This window comes from Leptinotarsa decemlineata, unplaced genomic scaffold (genome assembly GCF_025532065.1).
Source record: "Leptinotarsa decemlineata unplaced genomic scaffold, Ldec_3_MD MMD2_P_RNA_scaffold_4, whole genome shotgun sequence".
Lineage (NCBI taxonomy): Eukaryota > Metazoa > Arthropoda > Insecta > Coleoptera > Chrysomelidae > Leptinotarsa > Leptinotarsa decemlineata.
Window position 1 is genome coordinate 2,681,780 of NW_027412531.1, and position 21,782 is coordinate 2,703,561.

General features: G+C 36.5%; 1 protein-coding gene across 1 annotated transcript in view; it reads right to left on the reverse strand.

Annotated features, from left to right (window-relative positions):
- LanA (laminin subunit alpha) overlaps positions 1 to 21,782 on the reverse strand; it is a 178,757-nt gene that overhangs the window by 97,688 nt on the left and 59,287 nt on the right. The window contains exons 9-14 of the mRNA XM_074186666.1: positions 16,446 to 16,718; positions 16,255 to 16,389; positions 12,117 to 12,440; positions 9,674 to 10,209; positions 8,135 to 8,335; positions 7,777 to 8,085 (exon numbers count right to left, since the gene is read on the reverse strand). Of these exons, the coding sequence (XP_074042767.1) occupies positions 7,777 to 8,085; positions 8,135 to 8,335; positions 9,674 to 10,209; positions 12,117 to 12,440; positions 16,255 to 16,389; positions 16,446 to 16,718 (1,778 nt within the window). The remainder of the gene's footprint in view (positions 1 to 7,776; positions 8,086 to 8,134; positions 8,336 to 9,673; positions 10,210 to 12,116; positions 12,441 to 16,254; positions 16,390 to 16,445; positions 16,719 to 21,782) is intronic.

Consider the following 21,782-nt stretch of genomic DNA (forward strand, 5'->3'; position numbering starts at 1 on the left):
ATACTTGATATGATATGAAAAATTCAAGCTGTTGTCAAGGTGTACACCGAGTAATTTTACTGGATCTTCATCTCTTTGTTCAACCAGTGTAAAGTTGAGATTCAGAGTTTTGTCAGAGTTGAGGGAAAGGTAGTTACTCTTATTCCACATCCGGATGAGTTCATCAGAATCTATCATAAGGTATCCTAATGACCGACTGTTTGTGTCACAATGTATTATTGATAACCAAAAGGGTGAATAGAGGTGCTTAGGCTCTGTATATTGAACATCATATCATTGACATAAATAATAAGAGTGGGACCTAGTACAGATCCTTGTGGTACTCCGTGCTCCATGGCTACAAAATCGGATACTTCATTTTCCCAGTGCACTCTGGCTTTCCTATTTATAAGGTATGACTTGAATAAATTTAGTTGTCCACCTCTAATCCCGTAGTATTCAAGTTTTCCAGCCATAATCTTATGATTTACCGTATCGAAGGCACGTGAAAGGTCATAGAACTTCGCGTTACAGTATTCTTGTGTTTATATATATATATATATATATATATATATATATATATATATATATATATATATATATATATATATCATACCCGTGTATAGACATGCCTGAAGAAGCTTTCGTACGAGAATAGCGAAACATGATTTTTATCAAGTAAACTCAGTTGAGCTGTTCCCATCAATAGAACACCAATGTCAAGTTCAGAAAAGTTTTCTTCATTAATTTAAAATGAAGGTGAACTAGACCCACGGTTATTAAAAGAGATTTGCAAAAAATTCAAACTGGGCGTAGACAATTATATAGTCCCATATTCCAATAGGTATTTTAGGCACACTTACCTTTCATATGGTTTCACTGTCAATGATTTATTTAAATGTGCTTTGAACCTAAGTAGATGAACAATGCATGTTCTGGCCCACTTCAAGGTCGCGCGTCGTTGGGAAGTATTTCAGAGAGAGAATTTAGTGAGTGGGACAGAGAAACGTGCGATGTAATCGACGCAGAGAAGGATGGAATGAGTATCGTATAGGTTCAAAAAGGGTGGGACTCCGCTCCACCCCTCGGGCCCACTTGTCACGAACCCAGGACGTCGGCGTGGTAGGCTTTGCCCTTAGCCTTAACACCAACGTGAAATATTAGAAGTAATTGCGAATTGTCGATATTTATAGCGGTTTTTTTGTCAGGATTGTCGAAATTGACTCATTCTCTATACTTAACCGCATTTTTTGATTTCCATAGAATGTTAGGGAAATTGTAACGTCATTTCCTTGTAGAAGATAGGAAAATATACTTAGATTTGGTGAAGAATTGATGTGTGAATTTCTACAATATCTCTTTGAATCTCTACGATACTCATTCCATCCTTCTCTGCGTCGATTACATCACACGTTCTCTCCCACCCACTAAAGTCTCTGTCTGAAATACTTCCCAACAACGCGCGACCTTGAAGTGGGCCAGAAAATACATTGTTCATCTACTAACCTAAACATGTCTTCTCAGGGCACACGATTCTCGGATACAATGATCGCTTACTTCACGGTTGTGGGGTAGTTATTAGTGAACGATGTTGGCACGTCCTTGAAATGGGTTGGAGCTTAGGATAAAGGGCCTGACCAGCTATTTCTTTCAATGTGAGATTCATGATATTCCTACAGATGGGGCTGATATATGGCAAATTAACACCACCGTATACATCGTTGTTCAATCACTTCCCGAATCAGAAGGACTAAATCCCAACCTTGCGGTACATCAGATGAAAGCTAAGATCAAGTCGGCGAGAAAATACGCGTCTCGTATCCAAAGCAAGAAACATTCTCGCTTGTTCCAATCCGTCGACTGCTGATCGGGTGAAATCCATTTATAAGGACATTTATGATACTCCATAACCACTCAACCTAGACACTTTAGGTCTGTATCTGTATCTTTAGAGTAGGGAGGGTGAGTGAACACTCACAGCACTTAGGCCACATGTGACCCATTGTATATCCTCCGGAGAAGTTGTCCTCCTAGGTTATCGTCCATCTTTTCCAGCAAGGTGAACAGGTCACTAGGAGACATCTCCTTTATATTGGCAGGTGTAGGCTAAGCTTCGCCGAACACACCCTCCCTTTGGCAACCTTGAGGTGTCTCACAGTGGCCTCCGCGAAGGTTTTGGAAGGTACAGCGATATAAATATCGTTGCGCGGCTTCTTCAACCTTCTTGGAGTTCCCTCCGTGGAGGTGCACAAGTGAGGGAGCTTTCCTGCAGGGGTAGCCGGTTCCTTGCCTTTATTCAGGGCGGAGGAAGTGCCCTTGCTGTTGGAGGTGATCTGCTATGTCCAGCTTCATTCCAAGCGGTAGATTGGGCTAGATTTCTGTTCATCACCAGACACCGCCTTAGATTGAGATGAGACCTTCTATCCAGCCTCGGGATTGGTTTTTGTTGTTTCATTCGTGTGTGTTCCCACGAGTAGCAAGGGAAGAGCTGATCACCTCTGGCGTGGCTCCCGCATTACCAGAGGTAGGCTGATTACAATGAGGTTTCGGCCAGTTCCCCAAGGGGATCGTTCGTGACCGCATATCACCCTGCGGCCATTCAGCTGTCGGCACGATTCCTTACACCTTAGCTTGGGTAGGCTGGTCCACGGTGGCAAGTTTAGCAAAGGCTTCTGGGGAGTTTTAGTTCCCCTCACCCTACTTATTTCTGCCACTGACCAGGAGTCCGGCGACCCCTTCCGTAAGGCCACATTGGCTTTCCGGACAGGGCCTTCAGTCCCCTGGCCTTTCCCCTATCCGCCACCTGGTTACGCGCCGGATAGGTAACCCAACCCACGGGACACTTTAGGCCTAGAGCAGTTCGAAGCTTTCTGTAGAGCTCCGACAGCTTGAGCTTAATAAACTGCGCAACCAGATAAGCCAGGATGACGTTGAGGGTTCGAAACATTTTGGTACTCCTAGCCCTGATAGGCTGAAAACCTATTGATGGGAAAAACCACCGATCACCCGCCGCCATCTGGGCATAGTTTTAAACTCATGACTGGAGGGAAGGCAAACGATTCCAAATTGGTTTGTCGAGGGGCGAACCGTTCTCATCTCCGAAAACAGGGATTTGTTGTTTCCTAAAAATCACTGATCGATGACATGCTTGCAGTTGCTGAATATTCCAAAGGATATACAGACGGCCAAACGGAGGCGTCGCGTCGCTGAATGTAAAGAGAACCTGCTCATCAATAGATGTGTAATGCAGAACGCAATACAGTATAAGCGTAACCCCTCTATGGCCTAGATTGATTATTGCAAGATATTTGATACAACATCGCATCTGGTTAGAAATTTGCATCCTAAACCGTTCTTTCCAGGTTGTACTTCTCCCCAACAGAGACGGGTGGACTTCTGAATTTGGAATATCTAGATAACAGAATGCTACTCGATGGAGTACTATACAGAGGACCATGATGATATCACCTGCACGTTCTCCGAATGAGTCGACCCGACCAGCACAACCTTTTCGGTATAATAATCATAATAACATGTATTACTTCCAAGAAATAGTGACTGTTTATAAAATGAAAATTTTAAACAATCAAATGAACATACTCATCCACCTAAATGTGGAATTCAAGATATGGTTAGAGATAATGAGTCTCATTTCCAACAATATCCACTCTTCTGGTTTATACGGGGTGAGTCAACAAGATTTCCTCGGTCCATTGCTGTCAGGGAGAAATTTTTTTCGAATTGCTCATTTTTATTGGCAGTCATATCGATAAATATTTCAAAATTATTTTCTCGCATACTGGGTGATTCAGCCGAGCGTGGCTGATTCGATGGTCATTCGATTCCATATTTCTTTTAGCTCTCTAAGGAATTTTTGTTTTCGAATTTCAATTGCGGCATTGTCAAGGTATTCCAGAAAAACCTATTTTGCAGACAATATTTTTTTAATTCACCTCCCGCATGTCTACAGCAGTTAAGTGGAATAGTTAGTCAACATCACTATGATAATTTCACGAATCTCAACTTTCGGAAATAACATTTTCCTGAATATAGACTTCAAAAACGCCTTCAACATGATTGATAGAAACATCATGCTTCGTAAGGTTAAAGATTCGTTTCCAGGATTATATCCCTTCTTAATTTAATTGTTGGAATTTGGACGATGGCTCAATCGCTGGCGATGAAAACAGCGTTTCAAAGGATTTAGAAAAAATCATTGATTATTAAAAACATCTTGGACTTGAACTATACATTTTGAAAAATGCGAGTTGATTACTCTTTCAACTCCGAATAATATTTCCGAATCCATTTTGAAATTGGCTCCTGGAATAAGAATTTCGAAAAAGTCTAAATGGAGTAATCTCGGTGCTCCTCTCTCTAAAAATTCACTTTCAGAATATCTTCGAGAAAAACGGGAATCACTCAAATTGATGACCACCAGATTGAATGAACTTCCAAAACACGTTGCATTTTTTCTTTTGTGAAAAATTGTTTGGCAATTCCAAAACTCATGTACGCCCAAAGATGTTCCCCACTTGGTCAAGTCAGTTAGAGCTTGACGAATTTGATAATTTACTCCGCAACACGACGGAATATGTTACTAACAATCATTTCAATAATGATTCATGGCTCCAAACAACGCTTCCTATAAACCTTGGCAGACTAAGGCTACGTTCGGCTTCTTCCGTATCTTTACCAGCTTTTCTGTCATCAGTCGATAGTGTTTCTGATCTTATCGATTCCATCCTTCCTTCCATATTTATCAATTTCAAAGACGTTTTTTATGCTGAAAGTGAATCACTTTGGCATGCCGCAACTAATATTGCTCCTCCTACAGATAAAAAGAAAATACAAAGTGCATGGGACCGACCTCTTCTGAACATTACAACTGATAAACTTCTGAAATTTACAAGTGTATATGATAAGGGTCGTCTGAAAGCAGCAACGATCAAGGAATCGGCTGCTTGGCTGAATGCTTTACCTGTTGCATCTCTTGGAACACTATTAGACGATGAATCTTTCAGAATAGCAGTAGGACTTAGGATGGGTTCATCTATTTGTGTGCCGCATACTTGTGTTAACTGTAGAGTAGTTGATGAAAAAGATACACATGGTTTGAGTTGCGTTCACCAAGTGAACGACATATTGAAATGAGCTATGTTGTCAGCGGATGTTCCTGCAATCTTTAGGTACCAGTCGAGATGATGGTAAACGACCAGATGGTATGTCTCTCATACCATGGAAATACGGTAAACCTGTGGTATGGGACTTTACTTGCGTTGACACGGTCGCGGCTTCCCATGTAGCCCGAAGTTCGAAGTCTGCTGGAACTGCAACATTGTCTGGCGAGAAATTGAAAAGAAAATAATACCAAAATCTTGGTGACAACTATATGTTCCATCCAGTAGCGGTTGAAACTTTTGATGTTTATAGCCCGGAGTCTCTGTTATTCGTTCATGAACTCGGAAGGAGAATAGGCCAAGCAACGAAAGATCACCGTTCTACCTCTTTTGTACGGAACTGAAATCTCTTCGAAACAAGCCGGGATATGTGGATATTCATCAGTCTCCTATCAAGGTTAATTCACAAGTAATTGATCCACCTTCTTCTTTTTCAGTGCGGTCAGTGGACTCAGGTCATTCTTGCCTCCCAACTATGAGTTGCAGTCCTCGTAGTTCTGGTTCCCTTTTAGTGGAAGAGCTTCATAAAGCAAGAGCCAAATCGATCCCTCTACGAAACCCTTCTTCACTTGGAAGGATCTATCGCAGCTTGAGAGATGTTTCTTATGGAAATTCTGTGAAACGTGTTCTACCTTACGAATCAGTAGAGAGTTGTTCTGAAAATCTAGAGAAGAAAATTGGATTGGATAATTTAGGAAACACTTGCTACGTATATATGAATAGCATTTTACAAGTGTTCTTCATGACGAAGAATTTCAATAACGAGGTTTTAATGATGAACGAGAACGGGAATATTTCCTACTTATTCATCAAACTCAAACACCTGTTCATGCAGCTGCAGTTTCGTAAGAATGTATCATCTTTCCCTCCAACCGATTTCCTGGAGTCTTTGAAGTCCACTTCTTGTTGAATACCTACTCTTCGTGAGCAAAACAATAGCAAAATCAATACTCCTGACCGCTATCTATGGATTGAATGATTCCGTACAGTCCATCTCGTCTTGTGTTTGTAAATATTTTGCTGGAAAAATCCGCACTTGTTTAGTTTGTAGTAAATGTTCAAGAGGTAGCGAAAACTTATGTGAATTTCTGGAACTTCATCTAGCTTTTCCTAATATGACTAATAACCAGTCCGTGCAAAGCTCATTGTTAAATCATCTGAAAATGGAATTTTTAACAGGTGATGATCGACTGTATTGCCAAACATGCGCCAAACTAACTGACTATTATAAGGAAACAAGTATATCTGAGGCACCAGTCAATCTAATAATAACACTGATGATCTTCAAACTACACTCAACCTCTAAAGGAAGCAAGAAACTCTTTGGAAGGTTCGAAATAGATGAACATTTCAATCTAGCTGACCACTATTAAAATATTCAGGCAGTCATTGTTCACTGTGGTTCTGGCGTTGAATTTGGTCATTAATACGCCTTGGTCAAAGACGAAACGGACTGGTTTAAGTTTGACGATAGTCGTGTCACGAAGTGTTCTGGCGATGCATTGAATCTATTGGAGCCTCTGGAGACACCCTACATTTTGTTTTATGAGAGAGAGAGAGGACATTGGTAGTTCAAGATCTTCAGATGATGTGCGTTTTTTTCCGGGTTTTCCTGCAGCTGAAAAAGCAAATGCGCCACTGGAATCAATGAAGTTGCCCCGGAGGGCCAAATAATTTTTATTGTTGCTTTCATTTTCTTCGTTGTTTTAATATGTAGGGTGCTCGGTAAAACCGGTCAAGTTTCATTCATTATCAGACATAATTCAACTTTTTCAAATGGAACACCCTGTATTTTTTCATTTGTATGAAATGTTTCAGAGGAATACTATACGAAAAACAGATATTTTACAAATTATACCCAGTTTTATTGATTGTTATAACCACAAAAATTAATTTATTTACGTTAACTTTCTCAATTTTTTTCCAATATGAACAATAACGCCTAATTTTTTTATAGAAAAAGATGTTCAAAATGGCGACCATTTACTGCGACACATAATGTCAGTATTTTTTTTAACGAATTTTCTACAGGGTATTTCTCTGAAAGCTCTAGTGAGCTGTAGAGAAGTTCCCAAAAAGAAGACAACCAGATGGAAGGGCTGAAATGCCCTTCCATCTGGTTGTCTTCTTTCAGGGAACTTCTATTGGTAAATTCTGCAAGGAGGCAGTTTCCGTCACTTTTCCCCAAAGCATAGACCATTGGCACCATATCTTCCTCGGTTTTACCGAGCACCCTATATATTGTTTCTCAAAGTTGAGATTCCAAAAATTATCATAGTGATGTTGACTAACTAGTCCTAAAAAAATCCACTTAGTTGCTGCAGACATGCGGAAATAACTTGGCAATGCCGCAAATTCGAAAACAAAAATTCCTTAGAGAGCTAAAAAAATATACTGGGTGTTCTATTTAAAAAATATAACTTTGGTAAGCCACGCTCGGCTGAGTCACCCAGAATGCGAGAAAATAATTCAAAAGGTAGTATTTATTGATATGACTGCAAAAAATTGAGCAGTTCGAAAAATTTCAATGGATCGAAGGAATCCTGTTGACACACCCTAGCCTACAATATATTTTTTGATTTTTGTGTTGAATAAATGATAAATTATCTAAACTCACCTTAAGAGTAACTAAAACGAAATTTCCATCCACATTGTACGACCCAACACCCAACTTTTCATTGATAATTGCTTGACGACACATTGTTGAGTATGGACAGGAGTAGAGTTTGAGGTGACCATTTTTTATTCCTCCTTTAATTTGAGTTTCCACTTGGATTTCATGGGTACGCAGATCACTAAGAGGGGTGATATAATCAAAAACAATCACATATTTTCCAGGTTTGTGAACACTTATGTTGAAAGTTATTTCTGGCTGTAGGGAATTCAGCAAAGGCACTCTGTTATTCACGTTGATGTTGTTCAAATGCTGAAAAAAATCAAAGATAATTTTACATAAAAAAATTGTATATTCTTACATTTTTGTCTTCAAACCACTGCTCTAATGGCTTTTTATTCTGTCCAAATCCACCGACGCCTAAAGACCTGTCATAAAAAGATACATTCGGATACTCGTAATGGCGGCACATATCTTTCTCATCCACACTACAAGCGTTTTCAACTTTTTGATTCAAAATAGTTGCCAAATAGAAGTCTTCCGGAAGTAGCACAAAATAATCCTGTAAAATAAAAAGATTAATTTTGGTGCTTTATAAATATACAGTAGTTACACAAATACGAATGAAAATGATAAAATAATATCATTCTATGAGATGTTTCAGTCTTACATCTGAATATTTCAATTTACATACTTCTATGTAAACAACGATTTATTTTACAACCGGCAACATCAAAACCGAGCTAGCAACCTATAACTTCGATACCATCTCCATCTCTCTTTGCGTCGATTACGTCATACGTGTCTCTCACTCTTACACATACATACATACACACCTTTATATGAAATATACGGAAATCAAAAAATTCGGTCAAGTATAATGAATGAATCAATTTCGTTACCGACAAAATAACCGCTATAGATATTAACCAATCGCAATTACTTTCAATATTCCACGTTGGTGTCGAGGCTAAAAACAACGTCTATCACGCCGACGCCCTGAGTTCGATTCTCATTCCGATAAACTTTTTTAAGTAGGATCACGTGACTGGTACGTGACAAGGGTGCCCGAGGGGTGGGGCGAAGTCACAAGGGGGCCTGAGCGGTGATACGGAGTACTAAGGGGGCTCTGAAATACTTATCAACGAATCACGACCTTGAAGTTGGCCAGAATAAGTGTTCTTCATCTACTTGGAATTCCGAGAGTCGAAAGGCTCAAATGTGACTTTACTAGGCAATCGTAGTTCGCTACGTTTGTCGCACTGGCTGCGATCTATTGAGATCACTGAGTAGATGAACAAAGAGACTTCTGGCCCACTTCAAGGTCGTGCGTCGTTGGTAAGTGTTTTAGAGAGACACTTTCGTGAGTGGAAGAGAGAAACGTGTGACGTAATCGATGCAGAGAAGGATGGAATGAGTATCGGAGAGATTCAAAGAGCGTAAGCCCCCTTGGGACTCCGCCTCACCGCTCAGGCTTTCACCCTGAGCCCCCTTGGCAGCTAAGTGAAATTAAATAAAAAAAACTCATCGATATGAGATTTGAACCCAGGAAGTCGGCGTGGTTAGACATTGTCCTTGGCCTCGATACCAACGTAAGATGTTTGATATGATTGCGAATTGTTGATATTTATAGCGATTGTTGGGTCGATGTATGTATGTGCGTATGCAATTTACTTTTAAACTTCATCACTAACTGAATACCGTTTTGAATTTGAATGTTTACGGCTCAACTAATCTAACGGACTAATAACAGATTTCTAGACATCTACTGCACATGTAGAGGGAGGGGCTTCTCACCGATCAAAACTCCGGTAGCTCTAACAAACATCTCCTCAATGAAATGCGTTTTACAAATCCTCATAATCACAATCTAATTATAGAGTTGAGAATTGATACTCACCAAAAAAATACTGTGGTTGACGTTGATGCTAACCGACCAACGACCAGGATTCATCACAAAAGGTTTTGGGGTATTTCCAGTTTCTCCAGATACAGTAACGAAAGCAGGCTGAGAGGTATTTCTGAACTGCACTTGAATGTACTGTTCAATATCATTGGGGTTATCAGGAATTATCCGTACTCCCCCGATAACTGTATAAGGATTTTGATTGACAAATCTGAACACCATTCGATACAAAGATGGTTTGGAAATGTATATATCCTGAGTGACATATCGTTGTAGAAGCGATGAAAATACCGCATAACCCTTCCATGAATAATTAGGGAAAACATATTCATCGTGGGCGTATCTAACACGGCTATTTTCTAGAGTTCGACCTTCTTCTACTTCGTACTGGTATTGATATAAGGTGGGAAAATAATGAGCTTGAAGAGGCTCCTTACAGGTACGACCAGTTACACGAGATTGACACAAGCATTGGCCAGTTGTTTTATGACAGATGTTGCTTACAGAACCACCTACATCGCATCCACAATCTGAAAAAGAAAAGGGGGGATAATGATTGTGTATGAATTAAAAGTATACCCTTTTATAATTACATACATTATATTATCCGTTTTTACACATATCTATCACATTGAGTCAATAACTAAACAAGAAAAACTATGCTGAGACGGCTAGGTTAAATGACTGAATGGTAGCGTGCTTTTTTAGTACCTACACATATTACCCAAAAGTTAATGGAATGGAGATCCTGTTTCCAGAAGGCTCTCAGTAGGTATATAGCGAAAATAGTGCCTAAGAGGAGCAACACAACAACCACGTTTAAAGAGGTGAAGTAACTTGAAACTAGACAAAAGTGACCAAATATTTGGAAGACATTTTTATGACCGATGGTTTACGTGGTGAAGTAGTCGAAAAATACATTCAGCTTACACAAATATTCATGCAACAAAATTGCTTTCAGCTCAACTGTTTCTACAGATAGCACGATACCATCGTAACGAGAAATCTTTTTTTGGCTAAGGAGTCTCTCTAGTAGGGTAGAACAAGACTCTACATTCGGAAAAGTAGGATATTCGCTGTGATGCTGAGATTTTCTTGTAGGTCTTGGAAAATCCATTTGGAAAAATGTTCTCAGGAAGTTTATTCCACATAAACGCAGCTTTCCACATGAAAAAGTTTTTAAACAGTGAAGTTCGAGGTGTACTGAGTTGAAACTTAGAACGATGAGCAGCAACAGTCCGTCGCGTATTTCTGATATGTACCGCTTTTAGTGGAATCAAATGTACCAAGTCTCTTGAACACCTCCCGTGAAAGTATCTATGGAAGAGAGACAAATCTCCAACCTTTCTTCGAAGTTCCAGACTACCAAGGTTTCATGATTCATTCATTCATGAATGATTTTCTTTCTCACTTAGAACTGCCTCCCTTTCTGTGATTTATTTTTTTAGCTTACTGTAACGGGGAATGTTCAATTTGGGTTATTGCAGCAAATGCAAGTTTGAACAAAATGAAGTTGAGTTTAATTCATGAGTTTTTCAAATTTACTTCAAAAAGTATTCAAATTGATATTTCAAATGTTGGGTTTCAATTTTTAAAGGGATTTGTTTCTAATTCACATATTGGCATATTGGCTTCAACTAAATCAAGTTGAAATAATTCATACGTACCTAGATATTCTACTTTAAAAAAGAAAAATTATCTTTATAAATCAACAATTAAGGCAAAATATAAATTATAGTTCAATACTACCTCCACAAGCCACATAAACAACAGTTGTTTTGTTATTTATTTATATAGAGAAAGATTGGTTAGGTGCACAAAATGTCATATGTCACAGAATGTCTCGGAACTTAAGTAAACAGAACAGCATGCCTCTGAAATATATCATCTTTGTTTGTCTCATACAGGTAGCTATAACCGATGTTGCCAAATGGTGAAATAGAAACGAATCCCTTTAAATGTTGAATGCATTATTTCATTCCACTTTTTCAAGTATTTAAATAATTTTTTAAAGGAAAAGGTTGAAATGATAAGTTTAAAATGCGTTGTTTTAGAGCTCTTTTATGAAAACTACTTGATTTTTGGGTTGAATAAATGATAAATTGTCTAAACTCACCTTAAGAGTAACTAAAACGAAATTTCCATCCACATTGTACGACCCAACACCCAACTTTTCATTGATAATTGCTTGACGACACATTGTTGAGTATGATAAAGGAAAAGGTTGAAATGATAAGTTTAAAATGCGTTGTTTTAGAGCTCTTTTATGAAAACTACTTGATTTTCGTCAGGAGGGACATTCCCCATTATTATAAAAGATATGTAACATCCATTATAATATGTACCTGAATTGAGTAAATTGATTGATTGATTCATTATTTACGTCCGCACTGTATACTTATTATTTGACAGTGCATTAAAGAAAATAGTCACTTACCTGAACATCCAAATAAATCATCTTCTCTCAAACCATATGTACCATCAGCACACTCAGAGCAACCTCGTGCTATGACAGAAGGTTTACACACACACTGACCATCTTCAGTATCACAAATGCCAATTCCGCCAAGAATTCCGGTTCTATTGCATTTACATTCCTCGCATCCATCTGGGTTGTTGGGGTTGAGATTCCAAAAGAGAGGTTTGCATTTGTTACATATTCTGCCTTCCACCCTTTCTTTACACTGGCAGAGTTCACCAGCAGGTACTGATCCACAGCCAGCAAATCCCGCTACTACACCAGCTGGATGGCAGTTACAATCTGAAAAGATTGACGATGAAGTATGTTAAAACTATGAGTACATTAATATTTTATGTTTATTTGAGTGGTGCTGCCACCTAGGATCATTAGTTGAGTATTCTTTCTGTGTATTGTATTTTGTCACTATACAGGGCATTTCTTCTACCATGTGGTGACATTGCTATATTCTAAAACGTAACAGATACGAAGACGATTGAAATACGGACCTGTCTTTTCTATTACAGATATTGATGAAGCTATAAATTCACAATCCAAGGGTATATCACATTTGATATTTTCATAGCGTTTCACTTGAATTAACTACCATCATCAGTCACAACCATTTTAAATTACGGTCCGATCGTTACTTCTTTTGTAAATTGTTTCGATTTCTTCAAAATATAATTCAGACAATCCAATAAATTCGAAAGTGACGGTGGTCATGTTGACACGAAAAGTTTTATCGAATAAAATAAAATTTTTCGTTTCCATTTTTTGATATTCTCCGAACTAACAATTCCATTCGAAAGAAAACGAAAAACAGCATTTTTTGTTTTCCCTGTTCAATTCGGAGACGAGGGTCCCCGTAAATTTTTTTCGACCATTGTATTGCTACTGATGACGGTTTTCTTTTTTCCCGTTTAATCGTCTTCGTATCTGTTACGGTTCCGAATATAGCAATGTTACCACATACCTATATAGTGTAAGAGTGTTATTTGGTTTTATGAGACGTTTTTCCAAAAGTCGTCGAGAAGATCTATGAATTCAACATCCAACAGTAGTTGATGTTGTTAAATAAATATAATATTTATCATCAACGCCTCAATTATTCAACAAAGTATTAGTGAATTCAAAAATATTCAAGTAGTCCTTAAAAAAAATATAAAAATTCATTATCATCTGCTTGTATATAAATCACGATGTGGTAATATTACCATCCTCAGTACATAATCTGATACTTTTTATATTTCCTTTTCTTGATTCATTCAATTATTCTATAGAAAAAAGTTATCTATTCTGAATTTTTTTCTACATAAACTGAAACGAAAGGAATGATTATGTTAAATAGTATAGATTTCATTATGAGCAGAATGTAAATATTTGTCTATATTCTTGATAGAATTCATAACGAGGATTAAAAAAATGTAAAACAATTCTGGATCTTCTCTAGAACTGCCAAAGTGTCGATGAATTACCAACCTAAGATCATTAAATGATAAGTACCGCCGATTAAGACCTGATGTAGCCTAAACAATATCCTACAAGATATGATGCAGTTTTGACCCTTTTTTCCGACTCTGTTTTTATTCTTTAATAAACTCTCATCGTGTACATTTCATGATTTTCGGAAATTGATCTACCGCATAACTATGTTCGATCTGGTAAACTGCCAACATATCTTTCCATACATTGGACTCGAAATACTGGCCCCGGATCCGATAGATTTGAACGTTTCGTATAAAAGGTACTATCTCAAACCAGTTGAACAAATAATTCATCACAACCATCGGGTACTCATTACCAGATGTGACATTAGTTCACTTATTTTCGCGGCAGGCCTCTCAAATGCCACAACTTTCAGCTATATTCTTGAAAGAAATATAGTTCACAGCACCTTCACCATTCATCCATGTTTTGTCGACAGTAGTAAGTGATATGATTTAACTAGTAGTTGTTTGGTTTGTCTTGTATTATACTCATGAGTGGTTTTATTTCGTTGAAATTCAAAATTGAATCGTTGATGTTTTCTCCAACAGAATGAATGAAACAATATATTGTTAACTGAAAAATGAATTCGATATTCAAAAAATTACGTGGCATATACAGCGTAACTCACGGTCGATGGTAGGTTAGATGTTTCTGTAATACGCAAAGCATGATTTTTCTGAAAATTTCACCACTTACATTTCCTTACCTGTTCTATCGATCTAAAATATTTTCAGCATTGCGGCGTTGCCACTTCCATCAAAAAGTCCTAGCAACTTTATTTTTTCAAATGGAACACCCCATATATTAATACATTTTTGGAATCGCTCTAGTATTTTAATACTTTATTGTTGATAATGTCCTATACCTATCTCTATCTGTTTTCGAGATAAAAAATAAATTGTGCTGAATATGGTCCAAAACATAGCCTTAATTGAAATTAAGTACATCAGTACTCTCAATTCATGAAAGGTTGATATTTTCGGAGTATTGAAGATCTGGATCCACAGGAAATTGAAAAAGCAACCACAAGTCGCGTACAAAAAAACATTTTAAAGTGTTTAGAACGTAACGGACAACATTTTCAGCATTTATTGTGAAAATGTGATATTTTGTTTACAATTTTGTTATTTTGAATCATCCTATTCTGTTATTGTCTCTACTTTCACATGTTTTAGCCCACGAAATCTTACTTTTTACCTAGAAATGACTTATTTTTGGTACAGTTGTTCCCTGGAAACTTTGAGCCATAGTTGAGGAAATTATTTTGTAACCTTACAAACTTCCTTTCGTTCATTGGTGTTAATTCAGGATACTTTTGGTTGAATTTTTTACACGTTCTGACAATGATTTGATCACTTTGTTCATGTGTATAATAAATAATTTCATAAGAACTTCGTTTGAATAATCGATATTTGCATTCATTTTGGAAAATGATTCGAAACACCGTCGATAACTCTCTGTAAATTACTTATAAAAGTAACCGAACTGCTATAAGCTTAATAATTCCACTGCTACCTAAATCCAAATTCTAAAAAAAAAAATATGTTTCTAGAAGAAGCGACTTTATTGAGAAAACTTGACGATTTAGGTATAGGGATATGATATATCATCTTGAAGTATTTTCTACCATCTTTCAATTTACCGAGTAATATACAGGGGGTTTCATTTGAAAAAATTAACTTTTGACTACTTTTATGCACAATGGAAATAATAGTAATTTTAGCACGCTCTGTATGATATGGAGTCGATTTCTTGGTGTTATTTGAATATTTTGAGTTTGTCCAAACTAACATCAAAATATCAACTTTTCATGAATTGAGAGTACTGATTTACTTAATTTCAATTAAGGCTATGTTTTGGCCCATATTTAGCACAATTTATTTTTTATCTCGAAAACAGATAGAGATAGGTATAGGACATTATTAACAAAAAAGTATTAAAATACCAGAGCGATTCCAAAAATGTATTAATATACGGGGTGTCCCATTTAAAAAAATAAAGTTGCTAGGACTTTTTGATGTAAGTGGCAACGCCACAATGCCGAAAATATTTTAGATCGGTAGAACAGGTAAGGAAATGTGAGAGGTGAAATTTTCGGAAAAATCATGCTTTGCGTTTTCCAGAAACGTCTAACCTACCATCGACCGTGAGTCACGCTGTATAAATTTGGTGTTGAATTTGAATAAACGTTTTATTAATTTATTTTTGTGAAATTATTAAATATGAATCAACTGTTCCTCGAATTAAAAATTAAAAATATTGTAGATTCCAATATATCAAACTGAAATAAATACATGGTATTTCAGAGAAATGAAATTTCCAACCCTAAATAGTATTCCTAAACTTGGCCTGATTTTCCTTGTCAACATCCCAATATGAACTGGCATTTTATCCTAGACATACAAACTGTTTCATTTGAGATGAATAATTTTTAAACCATCGTTCAATTATAATCTGATTCTTTCATTATATTTTTTATGGTAAGAAAAATTTCAAACATTTGAGTAGGAACTTTGGCACAAATTCTTATGACGTACCTACTACAGTTTACAAATTACATCTACTCAAAATTTGCTAAATGCAGCTCTATGATTCACTTGCTCAAACATATTTAGTTCATATTTACCTTCACATGCAGGAAAGTTATAGTATCCTTCTTTACATACATCGCAATGTTGGCCTGCAAAGTTTTTGAAACATTCGCACTTTCCAAATTGATCACAAGATATTCCATTTGAACCTTGATAGTCACACTCACAAGCTGAAAAATGTCAATTTGTATTTTACATTATCATAAAGAAAATAACAAGTTCTTACGTTTGCATTCAGGGTAATCGTAGTAGCCAGGACTACATTGATCACAAGTTCTGCCAGCGTAGTTCAGAAGACAGGAACATTTTCCAGCAGCACTGCATGTGGTTCCATGAGACCCAACTTTACTGCACTCACAGGGTTTACAGTCAGGATATCCATAATAGCCCAAAATACAAACGTCACAGCGCTCTCCCCCATATCCTAGTTTACACATACATTTACCTGTTTCTTTGTTACAAATTCCTGCTTCGGTACCACTTGTATCACAGTTACAATCTGTTAAAGTTGAAAAGAATTGAATTTACATTTTTTTATCTAATGGTTCATGAATAATACTGGAGTTTTTTCCCAACACCAAATCGTTATTTTCAAAACCTCGACACGTGTTTCGATCACCAAGTGATCATCTTCAAAGAGGAAGATTTAAACTGGTTCATAACCATAAAAATGGTTCATAACGAATAATATATGAGTAACATATCAACTTTTATAAGTAATCACATTTTTCTTGGATTGAACCAATTCTTCAAAATAAATACAGGGTGTAACATAAGTACGTTAAAATATTCGAGTGACGTATTCCTTAGACAATTTTAAGAAATAGAGTATATACAGTGTGACCCATTTAAAATGGAACCACCCCTGTAGAATGTGCATTTTTCAATCAATCTCAATTTTTTTTATTGAAATATTAAGCATGAAAAACTGTATCTTGACACTAACTTTCACAATTTTAGTTTCATTTCCAAGGCACTCTATGGTTTTTTTTGTTTGTCAAAAACGGCAAAAGTTTATTAGGCAATTTTTGTTTTCAAATTTGACTACACCACTGGATTCGTAGTCGTTATAAATCAAAACTGTCAAATTTTCATTAAAAAATATTTGTTAACAACGAAGTTACAACAACTTCAATTTTGGAAACAAAGTATTTGTTTGTAATTTTTATTCAGATTATAGACATATTTGAGATCTGAAAACACTGTCATCACCAAGTAGAACACCAGTGAATTTGTACAGTGAAAATCCGAAGCCAACAACTCAATGCGTTCTACAGTTATAACTCCTGAAAATATGGTAATGTGAGAGATTTGTGGTGCAAGCGTTTTGTAATAAAAATCTGACTACGCCACTGGATTTGTGGATAATATTCCCTTAAAATCATTCATTTGAGTGTAGGTTACGAGAAGTGTATTCTAGAATAACAGAAAATTAAAAATTCATTTTCAAGTTATGCAGTACTTAGTACATTCTTCCGCATAGCCGCTAAAATCAAATTGATTTAAAGCATGGAAATCATTTATTCAATAATAAAACAGAGAGCAGGACAAAAATTGTTCCCTGTAAATTCTTCATAACTCAGCTAAAACAATCTTTTAGAGGAGATATCAATAATTTGAGGAAGCTGAACTCATTATGCAAAGGTTTTATAATAAATCAACAGTAGGCTGTGATTTTGACAGTTAATCATAAATAAAATAATAGTTGTTAGTTACGTGCATTTAATAATGGCTTTGCAATTATCATTAGAAGAAAGAATTGAAATTGTGAGAATTTCTGGGGACAATTATCATAGTGAAAGAGAAACAGCTAGGATATTTAATCACAGACATCCAAATCGACTTCCCATTGACAGAAGCACCGTCAGTAAAATTAACAAAACATTTAAAGAAACCGGTGCAGTCAGCAAACATATTTTAAAAAATAATCACCGAAGAAGAAATTTAAACGAAGGTGCTGTTTTAGATTATTTTAGAAACCACCCAAACAGAAGTTTACGAGTCGCCAGTTTGGATTTAAACTTACCGAGAGAGACTATTCGACGATGTCTTAAACAAAACAAAATGAGAGCATTTAAACCTAAATTTCTTCACTCTTTAAAGGCAGGTGATGAAGTGAAACGTATGGAATTTTGTTTGTGGGCACAAGGCGAGTACCTGAATACAAGAAATTTTTTAAACTGCATAATGTTTAGTGATGAAGCTTCTTTCAGCACCAATGGGGTAGTTTCATCGCAAAATGCTCGGTATTGGGCTACGGAAAATCCGCACTGGATCATAAATTGTAAAAGTCAATATTCCGAAAAAGTTAACGTTTGGTGTGGTATAGTACAAAATAGAATAATAGGTCCATATTTTTTTGATGGAAACATAAACGGGCAAAATTTTTTGGAATTTCTAAATAACCAATTATCGGACGAAATAGATGAAATGCCTCTTGCGGAACAAGTAAATTTATATTTTCAGCTCGACGGCTGTTCCGTGCACAATTCGAGGATTGTTAAAGAGTGGCTAAATAACCAGTTTCCAAATCATTGGATAGGACGAGGTAGTGACTTAATTGAATGGCCACCTAGATCGCCTGATCTAACAATATTAGACTTTTTTCTGTGGGGTATTCTGACACAAAAAGTAAACAGAACAAGACCAACGAATCGAGCTGAACTCATGCAAAGGATACGACAAGCATGTGCCGAAATTACAGTTCAACAAATGAGAAATAGTGTAAACAATATTCGGAAGAGATACGATAAATGTATTGAACTTAATGGAGGTTTGGTAGAAGCCACAAAAATTTGAATGTTTAGTTTTAAATCAATGTTTATTTTAGTATCAGTTTTTTCTTAATGGCAATTAATTGTTGAATAAATACTTTGAAACTTGTTTGTATACATTTTGTTTTCATCAGCTATAGAAGAAGATAGAGTAAGTTCAGAATCTCATAAAATGTGATTTTCCAGGTGCGCTGTTACAAAAGTACTATTATTTATTATTGGGAAACTTCCAAAAAGCTTACAAGTATGACCATTAATACTTCAAGATTCTATCAAGATTTGGTAAAAGCCCAATTGGGAGATCCCATGACATGAGATTCTGAACTTGGTCTACTACTGCGTAACTTGAAAATGAACTTTTAATTTTCTGTTATTCAATTATTCAATTTTTATTTTAATTTTCACTTCTCGTAACCTACACTCAAATGAATGATTTTAAGGGAATATTATCCACAAATCCAGTGGCGTAGTCAGATTTTTATTACAAAACGCTTGCACCACAAATCTCTCACATTACCATATTTTCAGGAGTTATAACTGTAGAACGCATTGAGCTGTTGACTTCGGATTTTCACTGTACAAATTCACTGGTGTTCTACTTGGTGATGACAGTGTTGTCAGATCTCAAATATGTCTATAATCTGAATAAAAATTACAAACAAATACTTTGTTTCCAAAATTGAAGTTGTTGTAACTTCGTTGTTAACAAATATTTTTTAATGAAAATTTGACAGTTTTGATTTATAACGACTACGAATCCAGTGGTGTAGTCAAATTTGAAAACAAAAATTGCCTAATAAACTTTTGCCGTTTTTGACAAACAAAAAAAAACCATAGAGTGACTTGGAAATGAAACTAAAATTGTGAAAGTTAGTGTCAAGATACAGTTTTTCATGCTTAATATTTCAATAAAAAAAAATGAGATTGATTGAAAAATGCACATTCTACAGGGGTGGTTCCATTTTAAATGGGTCACACTGTATGAACTTGTGTCCGAAAATGCTTCGTTTCGGAAATACGGTGTGTTGAAATTGAATTTTTGTGTTCCCTTTTTGAAAATAACTCTTGCAAATAATAACTTATTTGCACGAAATTCGGTACCCGGGAGTTTTTTGACGTGGAAAATCATAATTTCGTATCAATTCTCATGTAACATCTAGAGGGCGCTGCGTACGCTGTCATTATTTATTTCAAATCGCCCTAATTTTTTTGACAGTAAACTTTTGGTACTTTTCATGAAAATACCCAATTCCCACACCTTTTCCAAGTAAAAAAGTACAATTCCTCAACAACGCTGGAGGTGATCGTTTTCAATATATTTACAATTTTCTATATCGATGCATATTACTTAGCTCCTAGGGCGCTAAGTGAAGTTGCTGAGAACATTACAAAAACTAAGTATGTGGTGAATCTCGTCAAAATAAACTACTTTTTCCTATGAAATGTTTAACGAAGAATGATTCGTTTTCGAAATACAGATTGTTGAAAATTTTCAAAACATGGTAGGTTTTTGTGGTAAGTTTTATTGCAATTTTAGTTATTTTCATCAAACTTTATACGCTGTATACCCGTACAGACTTCTTCTAAACTGAGCATTATCGAACTGCTTATTCAATCCAAATTTAAAAAAATTGTCAGGTTTAATTATTCAATTAGAAAGTGCTACATTTCGGAGTATGTAAAAAAACAATTCGAAGAAGTACTATGTTATTTATCAGGCAAATAAACATATAAAAATTGAACGAAACAACTATTACAACAACTGTTCAAAGTGACGACCCACAACAGTAATCCAAGCTTCTGCTCTCCTCATCTAAGGAATCCGCACCCGTTGAAAAATGCCCGGAGTGTTTCTTATCGTTTCGCAGCAAGCTATGATGCGAATTTCCTCGTTTTCAATAGGGCTAGCATAAACTAGTGATTTTAGGTGTCCCCAAAAGGAAAAATCGACGGGATTGAGGTCCGGGGACCTCGGGGGCCAATGCTCAGTGCCTCCTCTTCCTATCCATCGTTGGGGATATGCTACATCTAAAAAATCCTTGCTATTATACTAAAATGTGCAGGAGCTCCATCGTGCATAAAGCAAGAGTGATTTCGGAGACCAATGGGAACATCTTCCATAAGTTGGGGAAGATCGTGTTCCAAAACATGTAGGTAAGCATCTCCATTCAAACGTAAGGGGAGGAAATAGGGCCCAATTAAATAATCCCCAATTATGCCTACCAATTATGCCTACTCATACATTAAAAGAGAATCTGTCTTGGATATGAGTTTGCGTTATCGCATATGGGTTATCTTACGCCCAGATGTGGTTGTTTTGGAGGTTCATGATACCATTTCTTGAAAAATTAGCCTCATCTGTGAAGAGGATTTTCGAGAAAATTTGCGGATGTTGTTCGACTTTTCTTTGAAGCCATTGAGCAAATTCGATACGTGGTTGGAAATCACGTAGCGTAAGTGCCTGGACACGCTGAATATGATAAGGATATAATTGCTGTTCCTTTGAAATTCTGCAAACTGTCATGTGACTCACATTTAAAGTTTGACTAATTTTTCTTGTGCTTGTCTTTGGATGTTCACTAATTTCTTCGAGAACCGCCTCCTCCAATTCTACAGTTCTTGTAGTCCGTGGCCGACCTACTGCAGAATGTGTTTCAAAGCTTACAGATTCGGAAAGTCGCCGGAAAAGATTCGCAAATGTCGCTGCACAAGGAGTCACGCGTTGGGGATACCTCTCCTGATAGATGCGTCTGGCCTCGCTTGAATTTCCGTCACCCAAGGCGTATGCA